This window comes from Oncorhynchus masou, unplaced genomic scaffold, assembly GCF_036934945.1.
Source record: "Oncorhynchus masou masou isolate Uvic2021 unplaced genomic scaffold, UVic_Omas_1.1 unplaced_scaffold_621, whole genome shotgun sequence".
In the NCBI taxonomy this organism is placed as follows: Eukaryota; Metazoa; Chordata; class Actinopteri; order Salmoniformes; family Salmonidae; genus Oncorhynchus; species Oncorhynchus masou.
In genome coordinates, this window is record NW_027012639.1 from 1 (window position 1) to 17,500 (window position 17,500).

A 17,500-nucleotide genomic window follows, 5' to 3' on the forward strand; every position below is an offset into this window, starting at 1 on the left:
CCATTCACCCATCTCAATGTAACATCGATAGGTTTAGGCTACTACATGATACTAACATTTTCCCTGTACCCATCATGAGGCTGCTACAATCTAGCCTATGAATGAACGTTTACAATGTAGGGACACAGGTTGAGAGAATTTTGAGTAATCAAAGTGACCAATAGTGACATATTCAAAACAGCCTTGCACACTCTTGCCTGCATCTAGCTGATCTAGGGAGTAATCATTAGTTCAGTTGCAAACAAGAGTTTCTATTGGACAAATACAGGTATATTTTTCACTGTTTGCTTCCGTACAAGAAACGTTTTTCAACAGAATCTGCAAAATGAATAGACCCATGAACACACGCAAACACAGTTAACTTTCATAGCAGCCACATACAAACAGCATGATCACTTTGCTCACATCTATCTACGCGCTCTCCTCCTCTCACCTTTTCCCTTTGCTTGTGGACTTTCTGTGACCAGGCGCAAAACCTTTCCAAGCCAAACCTTCATGTCATGACCGCTAACCGCTACACACAGCCTACACCATTGTCACCATATTAGCTAATGCCAGTCAACATAGCGAATAGAACTAACTCGTTAGTAAACCCGCTACAGTCATGCAGTACAGTGTACAGTCAGCAAGCAGTTTAGCAGTCACACCAGCGGGCCCCGGTGGCAATAAATTAATAAAACCAAAAGCTACTTTGACTTGGAAGAGATCCAGTGTTGGATAGCCATAGCCAGCTAGCTAACATAGCATCCCTCTGTTTTGGCTAGGTGTTAAAGTAGGCTAAACTAGCTAGCTCCATTCATTAGCTAAGTAAGTTAAAGTGTTTAAAAAAGTCTGAAATATTGCTATCTCTCTCTCTCTCTCTCTTGCTTCTCCTTACTTTTGGAAGAAATTAATTTCTTCAAAACTGTTCAACTAGTGCTAGCTAGCTGTAGCTTATGCTTTCAGTAGTAGACTTATTCTTCGATCCTTTGATTTAGTGGACAAAATGTCAGTTCATGCTGCAAGAGCTCTGATAGGTTGGAGGATGTCCTGCAGAAGTTGTCATAATTACTGTGTAAGTCTATGGAAGAGGGTGAGAACCATGAGCCTCCTAGGTTTTGTATTGAAGTCAATGTACCCAGAGGAGGACGGACACTACAGCATGGTGCTACCCTACAGAGTGCTGCCGAGGCTACTGTCGACCTTCATTGCAAAACATTGTGTTTTAATCTATTATTTGGCGACGTGAATATATTTAGTATAGTTTTATCTAAAAAAGGATCACTTTTTGAATGTTTCACTATTTTTATGAAATGCACTGAGAATGGCCCTCCCCTTCCTGCTCTGAGCCGCCTCCACTGGGAGTTGAATCTCTGATCTTATTAACATCGCCTTTCTTACACTTTTGCTTCATCGCTTCTCCCTTCCCATCTCTTATCGGAGAGCCAACAGCGCCATCTCCTGAACCGATGGACTAACTAGTTTTTCACAAGTCACTTCATCGCTTCTCCCTTCCCATCTCTTATCGGAGAGCCAACAGCGCCATCTCCTGAAACTATGGACTAACTAGTTTTTCACTCGTCACTTCATCCTCATCTCATAAAGGAAGTGGTAACAGTGAATTTGATAAAGTTATTAAGAAATCCTAGCACACCCTATTGTAATCCTATAGTTTCTCACTGAGAGAGAACTGTGCAGAGGAAAGGGAGTGTTATAGAATGTTAGCCTCTCTTCTCTTTACTGATCTGTGAGCACCTGGTCAGTTCTGGTATGTTTTGTTCACTTCTACTGTAAAGATATTGAGATGATCATGGATTTTACCATAGTGTTGAATGCCCTCTGTGAGGCTTCTCACGTAACAATATACACTGAGTGGACAAAACATTAAGATCATCCTTCCTAATATTGATTTTCTCCTCCCCCTTTGCCCTCAGAACAGCCTCAATTTGACGGCTATGAACGCTACAAGGTGCCAAAGCATTCCATAGGGATGCTGACCCATATGAACTCTACAAGGTGTCAAAGCGTTCCACAGGGATGCTGACCCATATGAACTCTACAAGGTGCCAAAGCGTTCCACAGGGATGCTGACCCATATGTACGCTACAAGGTGCCAAAGCATTCCACAGGGATGCTGACCCATATGAACTCTACAAGGTGCCAAAGCGTTCCACAGGGATGCTGACCCATATGAACTCTACAAGGTGCCAAAGCATTCCATAGGGATGCTGACCCATATTGACCCCAATGCTTCCCACAGTTGTGTCAAGTTGGTCTGATGTCCTGTGGGTGGTGGACTGTTCTTGATACACACGGGAAACTGTTGAGTGAAAAAACCCAGCAGCGTTGCAGTTCTTGACACAAACCAGTGCGCCTGCCACCTACTAGCACACCCCGTTCAAAGGCACTTAAATCTTTTGTCTTGCCCAATCACCCTCTGAATGGCACATATACACAATCCATGACTTAATTATCTCATGGCTTAAAAATCCTTGAACATGTCTCTTCCCCATCATCTACATTGATTTGTTGACCATTTAACAAGTGACATCAATAAGGGATCATAGCTTTCACCTGGTCAGTCAATGTCATAGAAAGAGCAGGTGTCCTTGACCTTTCGTACACTCAATGTCGTGTGACTGAGTGGAACTGCTTCCCTCTGCAGTTGTCTGTGAGAAACTACAAGTGATGATCAGTTTTCTGTGAGAAACTGCAAGTGATGATCAGTTTTCTGTGAGAAACTACAAGTGATGATCAGTTTTCTGTGAGAAACTGCAAGTGATGATCCGTTTTCTGTGAGAAACTGCAAGTGATGATCAGTTTTCTGTGAGAAACTGCAAGTGATGATCAGTTCTCTGTGGGAAACTACAAGTGATGATCAGTTTTCTGTGGGAAACTACAAGTGATGATCAGTTTTCTGTGGGAAACTACAAGTGATGATCAGTTTTCTGTGGGAAACTACAAGTGATGATCAGTTTTCTGTGGGAAACTACAAGTGATAATCAGTTTTCTGTGGGAAACTACAAGTGATGATCAGTTTTCTGTGGGAAACTACAAGTGATGATCAGTTTTCTGTGAGAAACTACAAGTGATGATCCGTTTTCACCATTTCTTTTTTACTACATAACTTTTGTTTATTCATAGACAAACTCTGAAACATGTTTATTAAATTGTCTTTTAAAACTAGATTTGTTCCAGTCAACAAATTCATAAAGCAACTCCCATTATTTCTCTTTATGCATAAATGCCTCCTTTATCAAAGTGTTCATCTAATCCAACTATCAGTGTGTTTAAGACCTGTACATAGTATATTTATCACACCCATCTAGCTAATTCATCTAACCCAACTATTAGTGTGTTTAAGACCTTTACATTGTATATTTATCACACCCATCTAGCTAATTCATCTAACCCAACTATCAGTGTGTTTAAGACCTTTACATAGTATATTTATCACACCCATCTAGCTAATTCATCTAACCCAACTATTAGTGTGTTTAAGACCTTTACATAGTATATGTATCACACCCATCTAGCTAATTCATCTAACCCAACTATCAGTGTGTTTAAGACCTTTACATAGTATATGTATCACACCCATCTAGCTAATTCAACTTAAGCGATTGTGCTCCATTGAAACACTCCCCTAACTATACAGGTCAGCGACTCAGTGACAGAACAAGATGGAGGAGCATGCTGAGACATGTCCATCTCCTTCCAACTCTCCTCCTCTGAAACAGTTGGGAGTAATATTCAAACCAACCCATGACATTTTATTTTATTACAAGCAAATGTTAGGATACATGACATACCAGACTCCTAGATGACATACCAGACTCCTAGATGACATACCAGACTCCTAGATGACATACCAGACTCCTAGATGACATACCAGATTCATGCTGACCCATATGAACTCTACAAGGTGCCAAAGCATTCCATAGGGATGCTGACCCATATTGACCCCAATGCTTCCCACAGTTGTGTCAAGTTGGTCTGATGTCCTGTGGGTGGTGGACTGTTCTTGATACACACGGGAAACTGTTGAGTGAAAAAACCCAGCAGCGTTGCAGTTCTTGACACAAACCAGTGCGCCTGCCACCTACTAGCACACCCCGTTCAAAGGCACTTAAATCTTTTGTCTTGCCCAATCACCCTCTGAATGGCACATATACACAATCCATGACTTAATTATCTCATGGCTTAAAAATCCTTGAACATGTCTCTTCCCCATCATCTACATTGATTTGTTGACCATTTAACAAGTGACATCAATAAGGGATCATAGCTTTCACCTGGTCAGTCAATGTCATAGAAAGAGCAGGTGTCCTTGACCTTTCGTACACTCAATGTCGTGTGACTGAGTGGAACTGCTTCCCTCTGCAGTTGTCTGTGAGAAACTACAAGTGATGATCAGTTTTCTGTGAGAAACTGCAAGTGATGATCAGTTTTCTGTGAGAAACTACAAGTGATGATCAGTTTTCTGTGAGAAACTGCAAGTGATGATCCGTTTTCTGTGAGAAACTGCAAGTGATGATCAGTTCTCTGTGAGAAACTGCAAGTGATGATCAGTTCTCTGTGGGAAACTACAAGTGATGATCAGTTTTCTGTGGGAAACTACAAGTGATGATCAGTTTTCTGTGGGAAACTACAAGTGATGATCAGTTTTCTGTGGGAAACTACAAGTGATGATCAGTTTTCTGTGGGAAACTACAAGTGATAATCAGTTTTCTGTGGGAAACTACAAGTGATGATCAGTTTTCTGTGGGAAACTACAAGTGATGATCAGTTTTCTGTGAGAAACTACAAGTGATGATCCGTTTTCACCATTTCTTTTTTACTACGTAACTTTTGTTTATTCATAGACAAACTCTGAAACATGTTTATTAAATTGTCTTTTAAAACTAGATTTGTTCCAGTCAACAAATTCATAAAGCAACTCCCATTATTTCTCTTTATGCATAAATGCCTCCTTTATCAAAGTGTTCATCTAATCCAAGTATCAGTGTGTTTAAGACCTGTACATAGTATATTTATCACACCCATCTAGCTAATTCATCTAACCCAACTATTAGTGTGTTTAAGACCTTTACATTGTATATTTATCACACCCATCTAGCTAATTCATCTAACCCAACTATCAGTGTGTTTAAGACCTTTACATAGTATATTTATCACACCCATCTAGCTAATTCATCTAACCCAACTATTAGTGTGTTTAAGACCTTTACATAGTATATGTATCACACCCATCTAGCTAATTCATCTAACCCAACTATCAGTGTGTTTAAGACCTTTACATAGTATATGTATCACACCCATCTAGCTAATTCAACTTAAGCGATTGTGCTCCATTGAAACACTCCCCTAACTATACAGGTCAGCGACTCAGTGACAGAACAAGATGGAGGAGCATGCTGAGACATGTCCATCTCCTTCCAACTCTCCTCCTCTGAAACAGTTGGGAGTAATATTCAAACCAACTCATGACATTTTATTTTATTACAAGCAAATGTTAGGATACATGACATACCAGACTCCTAGATGACATACCAGACTCCCAGATGACATACCAGACTCCTAGATGACATACCAGACTCCTAGATGACATACCAGAGTCATGGGTTCCACATTCTGATACACAGCTAGAATTCTCATTCTTCCACAGGAGTGAGGAATATTCTCTGATTAAGGCAGTTGTAGTAAGTCTGGATCACATGCCAGTATATTGGACAACCACATGCATATTATCTGACACCCTTACAGTATATAATGCAGTATAAAATATACACTGAGCTTACCTAACATTAGTACCGAGCTAAAAATCCTTCTTTACATCTGTCATCTACTGATTGAAGAGACATCAATAAGGGATCATAGCTTTCACCTGATCAGTCAATGCCATGGAAATATGTTGTATACTCGGTGTATATTCATACCCAAGGCACAAGACAAAAGCTATTTTAAAGAGTACGACAAGCACCTTCTCATCTCTTTAAGACAGCGTGCAAGTATTTGGTTAGACGTCATTAACCCTTTATAAATGCTGTTCATTTGGTCCGCTCGTGGCCAAACTAGATCAGATCAGTTAAATGTATTATTTCTTAACAATGTCTAAATGCATTTCACCCATCGTCCCCCCCCCTCCTCCATGCTTTCATAGGTCATTGTCAGGCAGAATGAGGTTCTATATTGTTTGAATACGACTCTGAACATCTGAAAAACAGCTCCACATGCTAAAGCCACGTGCACAAAAATAATCCATTAAAAAGTGAGAAAAGATTCAAACACGTTATACTGAGTATCTGAGGACGTCAAATACTAAAATACTGGAACAGACAGGACTTTGAGTTGAAATCTGACACGTTTATACAATTCCTTTGACTAATTTGGGCACTTGTTCAGGTTAATACAGGGTTCAGCGTTGCTAACCCGCAAACCTCCAGTAACTTTCTTAAAATCCCAGGTTTCTAGAAACCCCCGAAATGGAAGATCCCCAGAATCAATAGGGAATAAGCAGGACATCCGGGAAAGGCAGGGAATTGTCCAGAGTTTCTGGGACGTTGGGAAAGCTACTGAACATGTTGTCGAGTGTCGCCCCTAGGGACTCGGAGGTCTACTTGCGTCCGACAGTCTCAGCCAGTTTCTTCAGTCTCTTCTTCAGTTCCAGAGGAAACTGCTCGTAACATTTCTTACACACAGGCTTCATGTCAAACTCCACAAACTTGTTCCTGTCAACAGAGGACAGGGGAGACACAGTCAGTATTTTTGTAATGCATTTTGGGCTCCATTGTGTATGAAATGTGCTTTACGAATAATATATATTTTGTATTCTCATGAACAGCAGCACATGCAGATTTCTAATCCTTAGCAAGTTACACTACGATCACACAACTAGCATGACAGGACAGAAATGCAGTCAGATTACTGTTTGTTCCACTTCAGTACAATATTTCATTTTAAAGGGAAATGACCTCCATAACATACAGTGCCTTGCGAAAGTATTCGGCCCCCTTGAACTTTGCGACCTTTCGCCACATTTCAGGCTTCAAACATAAAGATATAAAACTGTATTTTTTTGTGAAGAATCAACAACAAGTGGGACACAATCATGAAGTGGAATGACATTTATTGGATATTTCAAACTTTTTTAACAAATCAAAAACTGAAAAATTGGGCGTGCAAAATTATTCAGCCCCCTTAAGTTAATACTTTGTAGCGCCACCTTTTGCTGCGATTACATCTGTAAGTCGCTTGGGGTATGTCTCTATCAGTTTTGCACATCGAGAGACTGAAATTCTTTCCCATTCCTCCTTGCAAAACAGCTCGAGCTCAGTGAGGTTGGATGGAGAGCATTTGTGAACAGCAGTTTTCAGTTCTTTCCACAGATTCTCGATTGGATTCAGGTCTGGACTTTGACCTGGCCATTCTAACACCTGGATATGTTTATTTTTGAACCATTCCATTGTAGATTTTGCTTTATGTTTTGGATCATTGTCTTGTTGGAAGACAAATCTCCGTCCCAGTCTCAGGTCTTTTGCAGACTCCATCAGGTTCTTCCAGAATGGTCCTGTATTTGGCTCCATCCATCTTCCCATCAATTTTAACCATCTTCCCTGTCCCTGCTGAAGAAAAGCAGGCCCAAACCATGATGCTGCCACCACCATGTTTGACAGTGGGGATGGTGTGTTCAGGGTGATGAGCTGTGTTGCTTTTACGCCAAACATAACTTTTTGCATTGTTGCCAAAAAGTTCAATTTTGGTTTCATCTGACCAGAGCACCTTCTTCCACATGTTTGGTGTGTCTCCCAGGTGGCTTGTGGCAAACTTTAAACAACACTTTTTTATGGATATCTTTAAGAAATGGCTTTCTTCTTGCCACTCTTCCATAAAGGCCAGATTTGTGCAATATACGACTGATTGTTGTCCTATGGACAGAGTCTCCCACCTCAGCTGTAGATCTCTGCAGTTCATCCAGAGTGATCATGGGCCTCTTGGCTGCATCTCTGATCAGTCTTCTCCTTGTATGAGCTGAAAGTTTAGAGGGACGGCCAGGTCTTGGTAGATTTGCAGTGGATTTGATACTCCTTCCATTTCAATATTATCGCTTGCACAGTGCTCCTTGGGATGTTTAAAGCTTGGGAAATCTTTTTGTATCCAAATCCGGCTTTAAACTTCTTCACAACAGTATCTCGGACCTTCCTGGTGTGTTCCTTGTTCTTCATGATGCTCTCTGCGCTTTTAACGGACCTCTGAGACTATCACAGTGCAGGTGCATTTATACGGAGACTTGATTACTACACACAGGTGGATTGTATTTATCATCATTAGTCATTTAGGTCAACATTGGATCATTCAGAGATCCTCACTGAACTTCGAACTTCTGGAGAGAGTTTGCTGCACTGAAAGTAAAGGGGCTGAATAATTTTGCACGCCCAATTTTTCAGTTTTTGATTTGTTAAAAAAGTTTGAAATATCCAATAAATGTCGTTGTACTTCATGATTGTGTCCCACTTGTTGTTGATTCTTCACAAAAAAATACAGTTTTATATCTTTATGTTTGAAGCCTGAAATGTGGCAAAAGGTCGCAAAGTTCAAGGGGGCCGAATACTTTCGCAAGGCACTGTATGTATGTGGAAGATTACACATTACACCTTTCATCACAACGAGTACGTCCCAAATGGCACCCTATTCCCTATATAGTGCACTACGTTGGACCAGGGCCCTATTGCACCCTGTTCCCTTTATAGTGCACTACGTTGAACCAGGGCCCTATTGCACCCTGTTCCCTTTATAGTGCACTACGTTGGACTAGGGCCCTATTGCACCCTGTTCCCTTTATAGTGCACTACGTTGGACCAGGGCCCTATTGCACCCTGTTCCCTTTATAGTGCACTACGTTGGACCAGGGCCCTATTGCACCCTATTCCCTATATAGTGCACTACGTTGGACCAGGGCCCACAGGTTGTCATTTGGGACGCAATCCATTGTCACATAACAGAAGAACATGACGGAGCAATGACAGAACAGATCAAGCAAACTGGAGGTGAAAACAACAAAAAGGAAAGACAATAAGAGGAAAAGCTAAATGAAGAGTGACTTGGAAGTGGAATTACTAACCCATGGATGGAAATGAAAGGAGGATAGTGAAGATGACAGGAAGTGGAATTACTAACCCATGGATGGAAATGAAAGGAGGATAGTGAAGATGACAGGAAGTGGAATTACTAACCCATGGATGGAAATGAGCGAGAGGAGGATAGTGAAGATGACAGGAAGTGGAATTACTAACCCATGGATGGAAATGAAAGGAGGATAGTGAAGATGACAGGAAGTGGAATTACTAACCCATGGATGGAAATGAAAGGAGGATAGTGAAGATGACAGGAAGTGGAATTACTAACCCATGGATGGAAATGAAAGGAGGATAGAGAAGATGACAGGAAGTGGAATTACTAACCCATGGATGGAAATGAAAGGAGGATAGAGAAGATGACAGGAAGAGGACTGGAAAAGTCTACAGACAGATAACAGGTTTCTTTTTGCGGTCTTTTGAGGCGTCCCTCTCGCGTCGGGCCAGTCTGCGTTTCAGCTCCTCAGGCATCCGCTCGTAACAGTGCTTACATACAGGCTTCAGATCGACCTCTACAAACTTGTCTCTGTTACACCACAGGGAGGGAGGGGAGAGAGAAGAGAAAACAGAGGGAGAGAGAGAGAGAGAGAGAAGAGAAAACAGAGGGAGAGAGAGAAGAGAAAACAGAGGGAGAGAGAGAGAAAACAGAGGGAGAGAAGAGAAAACAGAGGGAGAGAAGAGAAAACAGAGGGAGAGAGAGAGAGAGAGAGAAAACAGAGAGAGAGAGAAGAGAAAACAGAGGGGGAGAGAGAGAAGAGAAAGAGAAAACAGAGGATGGAAAAAGCACAGGGTGGAGAAGTGAGAAGACTAGAGAAAATAAGAGAGAAAAAAACAGATTGTGTCCAATAGAAGGTTAGAGAAAACACAGTACTTTAATAGGGAATAGGGTGTCATTTGGGACACAGATTGAGAGGAAGGCGGGACAACGACAGACAGGATGAGCTAAAGGGGTAGGAAAGAGCCCAGTATAATACGACTGATATATAATAATGTAATAATAACATACTTGAGGGTGAGCTTGGTGTTGCAGGTGGCGCAGGAGAAACAGTTCACACACCATGCTTTGTTCAGGGCTGAAACCACTACAGGGACAACAGAAAGTCCATTATGGCGTCAGATCCTTCTAAAACAATTCATTCAAAATGAGAAACAGTTGATGCTTACCGTCTCCTTCAATCACTCTGTTGCAGTGGAAGCACACATCACCAAAGAGCTAGAGGGTTGAGACACGGGCAGAGATGAGCATTTCATTCACCAAACATACACGACTTGATTTAACCATTAGCAAACTTTTACATATCAGTCAGTGCCAGCCAGAACAACATGCAATAACTGTGTTACTCAGCAACCCCTATCCCATAAACGTCTGTGGACATGAGCCCCATGGGACCTGTCAAACATAGTGCATTACATAGGGAATAGGGGACCATTTACCTGGTTGTAGTGGGTCTCAGTCAGATCATAGCTTTATTACCTGGTTGTACTGGGTTTCAGTCAGATCATAGCTTTACTACCTGGTTGTAGTGGGTCTCACAGTCAGATCATAGCTTTACTACCTGGTTGTACTGGGTCTCAGTCAGATCATAGCTTTATTACCTGGTTGTAGTGGGTCTCACAGTCAGATCATAGCTTTATTACCTAGTTGTAGTGGGTCTCAGTCAGATCATAGCTTTACTACCTGGTTGTAGTGGGTCTCACAGTCAGATCATAGCTTTACTACCTGGTTGTAGTGGGTCTCTCAGTCAGATCATAGCTTTACTACCTGGTTGTAGTGGGTCTCACAGTCAGATCATAGCTTTATTACCTAGTTGTAGTGGGTCTCAGTCAGATCATAGCTTTACTACCTGGTTGTAGTGGGTCTCACAGTAGGCCAGACCCTTCCTCTCATAGTGGCGGTGTCCAAGGAACGGCTTCTCACACTTAGCACACACAAAATGCTGCAAACACAGGCAACATCACATGTTAGCATGGCTAACTGTAGAACCAGGCAACATCACATGTTAGCATGGCTAATGGATAACTGTAGTACCAGGCAACATCACATGTTAGCATGGCTAATGGCTAACTGTAGTACCAGGCAACATCATATGTTAGCATGGCTAATGGCTAACTGTAGTCACAGGGAAGCAGCATCCCAAGTTAGCATGGCTAATAGTTAACTCTTGTCACAGGCAGACGCCACCACACAGGCGTTAGCATATTGCTAACTCTACTCACAGGCACAAGCAGTTAAGTTAGCTAACTTTGCTAACTCTAGTCAGCTGCCATCAGGGCACGTATTCACAAAGAGTATCAGTGTAGGAGTGCTGGTCGAGGATCAGGTGATCTACCTGTACATGTGTTATTCATTATGATCTTAAAGGTCATGAACAGTCAAAAAAAAAATCTATGATATTTGAATGAATCCAGGTTAAAGTATGAAAAATGACCATTGCTCCTACATTGATAAAGTCATAAAGCTACTGGTCCCCTCCCCCATGTCAAACACTTGGATTCACTGTTAAGGGGTTAGGGTGACATCACCCTAACTCATTTTAATACACCAATGGTAACATGATATTCTCTTACCTAATTTAAACAAGTACTGCTTTGTAACCAACATCGGAGAAGGCGTGTTTGTGGAGGGGTGTGGTTTATACAGCTACTCTACTGGTGCCAAAATTTGACTGTAGGGTGTCATCAAATATAATTAAAAGTTTACACTATTCACCTATGGTAGAGATACTCGTGTCCCCTTTTATCTGTGTCTGGTGTGAGCTGGGTCTTCATCCGTGTCTGGCGTTAGCTAGTTACTGGCTAGCTGGGTCTTCATCTGTGTCTGGTGTTAGCTAGGTCTTCATCCGTGTCTGGCGTTAGCTAGTTACTGGTTAGCTGGGTCTTCATCCGTGTCTGGCGTTAGCTAGTTACTGGCTAGCTGGGTCTTCATCCGTGTCTGGCGTTAGCTAGTTACTGGCTAGCTGGGTCTTCATCCGTGTCTGGTGTTAGCTAGTTACTGGCTAGCTGGGTATTCATCCGTGTCTGGTGTTAGCTAGTTACTGGCTAGCTGGGTATTCATCCGTGTCTGGTGTTAGCTAGTTACTGGCTAGCTGGGTATTCATCTGTGTCTGGCGTTAGCTAGTTACTGGTTAGCTGGGTCCTCATCTGTGTCTGGTGTTAGCTGGGTCTTCATCCGTGTCTGGTGTTAGCTGGGTCTTCATCCGTGTCTGGCGTTAGCTAGTTACTGGCTAGCTGGGTATATTCATCTGTGTCTGGCGTTAGCTAGTTACTGGCTAGCTGGGTATATTCATCTGTGTCTGGCGTTAGCTAGTTACTGGCTAGCTGGGTATATTCATCTGTGTCTGGCGTTAGCTAGTTACTGGCTAGCTGGGTCTTCATCTGTGTCTGGTGTTAGCTAGTTACTGGTTAGCTGGGTATATTCATCTGTGTCTGGCGTTAGCTAGTTACTGGCTAGCTGGGTATATTCATCTGTGTCTGGCGTTAGCTAGTTACTGGCTAGCTGGGTATATTCATCTGTGTCTGGCGTTAGCTAGTTACTGGCTAGCTGGGTCTTCATCTGTGTCTGGCGTTAGCTAGTTACTGGTTAGCTGGGTCCTCATCTGTGTCTGGTGTTAGCTGGGTCTTCATCCGTGTCTGGTGTTAGCTAGTTACTGGCTAGCTGGGTCTTCAATGTTTCAATGTTTGAGTTGCGTATCACCACATTTGCTTGAGATTATTTTACTGCAACACTGTATCCAAGTTGTTTGACGTCGGGGTTTCAAAGAGCTGTCAGTCAAGGAGCGCTCACAAGAATAAGCTCCCCACTCAGCCTGTTAGAGAGAGAACTTTTCCCTCACATTGAGCATTTCTATCCAAAACAAATATTATGGGTGATATTTTAGTCACTCAAAATGCTATTTTACATGGGAATCAGAATGACTGTTTGGGACCTTTAAAGACTAAACTAACCCTATATAAACAGCCCTACTCTGAGAGCTTTATGAATACAACTGGCCCAAGTAACTCAACAGGGCTTGGTCAGAAAAATGCATGACACACACACACAGCAATCATTCAGGACAGGCAGCGGAACAGTGGCCTCTAGTGGAGAGAATGTCTACTGCAGGCAGGCCAGGCACTGTAGACTACTTGTCGTGTATTCATCAGTACTGTAAAGTTGTGAGAGATTAAAATGCAACAATGTGCATGTGTTTAGCCACCCACACCCATGTATTTCTGGGTGAGAAGAACTTATCTGTGTCTATTGACATATGACGGGTGTTTGTGGCTGAAGAGTGTAGTTGTGTAGCTAGCTATGCAATGTTGTTTCCTGTAGTGCAGTTTCTATGTGTGGGAGGAGAAAGACCTCCTTTCTCCTTGTATGTGTCCCAAATGGCACCCTATTCCCTACATAGAGCCCTAACTCTGACCAGAACACCATGGGCTCTGGTTAAAACTTAGTGCACTACACAGGGACTACTGCCATTTGGGACATAACACCTTCTCACCATGTTAAAGTGCCACTCGCAGTAGGCATAGCCCTTACATTCATAGTAGGGATGGCCCTGGAACGATCGCTCACATACACTACACCCAAAGTGCTGGGAGAGGAGGAGGGGGGAAGAGAGAGGAGGGGGGTGAGGAGGGAGGGGGAGGAGAAAGGAGGGATAAAAGAAGCCACAAAGATGAGGATGTAGAGAAGAATAAAGTATGAAGGAAAGTGTTGGAAGGAAAAGAAAGGTGTCACAGGATGGAGAGCAGATAGAGTTACTCACAGTCCAATACGCTCTCTGAACACCAGGGAAATTATAAAAATGGAACATATCATTTCTTTGTAAAAGCTTACTCAACAAACATCTGACTAACCAAATATGTCTAAAATACCACTAGATCCCATCATGTCATTTGTGACCACACACCTCGACGTGCCACTGCTTGCCCATGGCGTTGACCACGCGTCCCTCGATGGGCCTCCTGCAGGCGCCACAGATCGGCACCCCCATCTTATCATGGCAGGGCAGACAGTACAGCTCTCCCTTCAGCTCTCTGGCATCTGCTGTCAGCTCCTTACTACAGGGAGAGGGGAGGGACAAACATTATATTACACAAAACACACACACACACAAACAGTGGTTTTGAAGCAGGGTAAATGGTAACAACTTAAACACTCTTGCTTTCATTATTCCAAATATTGACTGAACCACATAATGGAATCAGGAGCACATTATGTCAGATATCAGGAGGGAGCCGTGAAGCGTACTGACCCACAGTTGTTGCAGTTGAAGTGGTCGGGGTGGTAGGGGTCGTTCTTAAAGATGAGGGGGCTGTCCTCGATGATGGCATGGCATTTCTGACAGATGTACTTCCCCAGACCTCTAGCCTTCTCACGGTTATGACAGGGTCGACACAGGTGCCTGGTGAGGAACAAACATTACTACAGCTCCTTACTACAGGGAGAGGGGAGGGACAAACATTACTACAGCTCCTTACTACAGGGAGAGGGGAGGGACAAACATTACTACAGCTCCTTACTACAGGGAGAGGGGAGGAACAAACATTACTACAGCTCCTTACTACAGGGAGAGGGGAGGGACAAACATTACTACAGCTCCTTACTACAGGGAGAGGGGAGGGACAAACATTACTACAGCTCCTTAGTACAGGGAGAGGGGAGGGACAAACATTACTACAGCTCCTTACTACAGGGAGAGGGGATGGACAAACATTACTACAGCTCCTTACTACAGGGAGAGTGGAGGGACAGACATTACTACAGGGAGAGGGGAGGGACAAACATTACTACAGCTCTTTACTACAGGGAGAGGGGAGGGACAAACATTACTACAGCTCCTTACTACAGGGAGAGGGGAGGGACAAACATTACTACAGCTCCTTACTACAGGGAGAGGGGAGGGGCAAACATTACTACAGCTCCTTACTACAGGGAGAGGGGAGGGACAAAGCAGGATGGGTAAGTACATCCAACATGTCTCTCTGGACAGGGACAAAGCAGGATGGGTAAGTACATCCAACATGTCTCTCTGGACAGGGACAAAGCAGGATGGGTAAGTACATCCAACATGTCTCCCTGGACAGGGACAAAGCAGGATGGGTAAGTACATCCAACATGTCTCACTGGACAGGGACAAATTGTATCAGCATATCGATTGCACAACCAGGGCTGGCAAAACCTTGGATCATTGCTATTCTAACTTCCGCGACGCATATAAGGCCCTGCCCCGCCCTCCTTTCGGAAAAGCTGACCACGACTCCATTTTGTTGATCCCTGCCTACAGACAGAAACTAAAACAAGAAGCTCCCACGCTGAGGTCTGTCCAACGCTGGTCTGACCAAGCTGACTCCACACTCCAAGACAGCTTCCATCACGTGGACTGGGACATGTTTCGTATTGCGTCAGATAACAACATTGACGAATACGCTGATTCGGTGTGCGAGTTCATTAGAACGTGCGTTGAGATGTCGTTCCCATAGCAACGATTAAAACATTCCCAAACCAGAAACCGTGGATTGATGGCAGCATTCGCGTGAAACTGAAAGCGCGAACCACTGCTTTTAATCAGGGCAAGGTGTCTGGTAATATGACTGAATACAAACAGTGCAGCTATTCCCTCCGCAAGACAATCAAACAAGCTCAGCGTCAGTATAGAGTCAAAGTAGAATCTCAATTCAACGGCTCAGACACAAGAGGCATGTGGCAGGGTCTACAGTCAATCACGGACTACAAGAAGAAATCCAGCTCAGTCACGGGCCAGGATGTCTTGCTCCCAGGCAGACTAAATAACTTTTTTGCCCGCTTTGAGGACAATACAGTGCCACTGACACGGCCTGCAACGGAAACATGTGGTCTCTCCTTCACTGCAGCTGAGGTGAGTAAAACATTTAAACGTGTTAACCCTCGCAAGGCTGCAGGCCCAGACGGCATCCCCAGCCGCGCCCTCAGAGCATGCGCAGACCAGCTGGCTGGTGTGTTTACGGACATATTCAATCAATCCCTATCCCAGTCTGCTGTTCCCACATGCTTCAAGAGGGCCACCATTGTTCCTGTTCCCAAGAAAGCTAAGGTAACTGAGCTAAACGACTACCGCCCCGTAGCACTCACTTCCGTCATCATGAAGTGCTTTGAGAGACTAGTCAAGGACCATATCACCTCCACCCTACCTGACACCCTAGACCCACTCCAATTTGCTTACCGCCCAAATAGGTCCACAGACGATGCAATCTCAACCACACTGCACACTGCCCTAACCCACCTGGACAAGAGGAATACCTATGTGAGAATGCTGTTCATTGACTACAGCTCGTCATTTAACACCATAGTACCCTCCAAGCTCGTCATCAAGTTCAAGACCCTGGGTCTCGACCCCGCCCTGTGCAACTGGGTACTGGACTTCCTGACGGGCCGCCCCCAGGTGGTGAGGGTAGGCAACAACATCTCCACCCCGCTGACCCTCAATACTGGGGCCCCACAAGGGTGCGTTCTGAGCCCTCTCCTGTACTCCCTGTTCACCCAGAAGGCGAGGTCAGTACAAGTGCATCAAAGCTGGGACCGAGAGACTGAAAAACAGCTTCTATCTCAAGGCCATCAGACTGTTAAACAGCCACCACTAACATTGAGTGGCTGCTGCCAACACACTAACTCAACTCCAGCCACTTTAATAATGGGAATTGATGGGAAATGAAAAATATATCACCAGCCACTTTAAACAATGGTACCTAATATAATGTTATAATTGTTACTACACTTTATCTACAGTTTGGGAAAGTATTGGCCTCCTTTCTGATGTTCTCTTGCATTTTGTTGATACTGAATGTTATCAGATCTTCAACCACAACCTGATATTAGATAAAGGGAAACATGAGTTTACAAATATCAACAAACTGAGAAAATCAGATAATGGGGCAAATACTTTCTCACAGCACTGTTTTATACAAACATACTGTTGTGAGTTGATTTGTGATTGGTTAAATAGTCATCTACCATGGTATAATGTGCAGTGTGATTGGCTGGGGACTCCCCTGCATAATGTGCCGTGTGATTGGCTGGGGACTCCCCTGCATAATGTGCAGTATGATTGGCTGAGGACTCCCCTGCATAATGTGCCGTGTGATTGGCTGGAGACTCCCCTGCATAATGTGCAGTGTGATTGGCTGGGGACTCCCCTGCATAATGTGCAGTGTGATTGGCTGGGGACCCCCCTGCATAATGTGCAGTGTGATTGGCTGGGGACTCCCTGCATAATGTGCAGTGTGATTGGCTGGGGACTCCCTGCATAATGTGCAGTGTGATTGGCTGGGGACTCCCTGCATAATGTGCAGTGTGATTGGCTGAGGACTCCCCTGCATAATGTGCAGTGTGATTGGCTGGAGACTCACCTGCCAGCGTTCTTGAC

The 17,500-nt window shown here is 43.7% G+C and overlaps 1 protein-coding gene across 5 annotated transcripts in view; it reads right to left on the minus strand.

Moving 5' to 3' along the window:
- Nucleotides 1-3,731: 3,731 nt before the first annotated feature.
- Nucleotides 3,732-17,500, minus strand: part of LOC135536448 (LIM and senescent cell antigen-like-containing domain protein 1) — a 20,104-nt gene continuing 6,335 nt past the window's right edge. The window contains exons 4-12 of one of the 5 annotated variants that reach the window (XM_064962787.1): nt 17,484-17,500; nt 14,354-14,503; nt 14,009-14,159; nt 13,598-13,690; nt 10,958-11,050; nt 10,278-10,326; nt 10,120-10,195; nt 9,506-9,639; nt 6,627-6,710 (exon numbers count right to left, since the gene is read on the minus strand). The exon at nt 17,484-17,500 is cut by the window's right edge and continues 104 nt beyond it. In XM_064962787.1, coding sequence (XP_064818859.1) covers nt 6,709-6,710; nt 9,506-9,639; nt 10,120-10,195; nt 10,278-10,326; nt 10,958-11,050; nt 13,598-13,690; nt 14,009-14,159; nt 14,354-14,503; nt 17,484-17,500 — 765 coding nt within the window. In that variant the 3' untranslated portion in view covers nt 6,627-6,708. Of the gene's footprint in view, nt 6,711-9,440; nt 9,640-10,119; nt 10,196-10,277; nt 10,327-10,957; nt 11,051-13,597; nt 13,691-14,008; nt 14,160-14,353; nt 14,504-17,483 lie in introns of all 5 variants that reach the window. The other 4 variants (XR_010454996.1, XM_064962789.1, XR_010454997.1 and 1 more) reach the window with 4 other exon arrangements.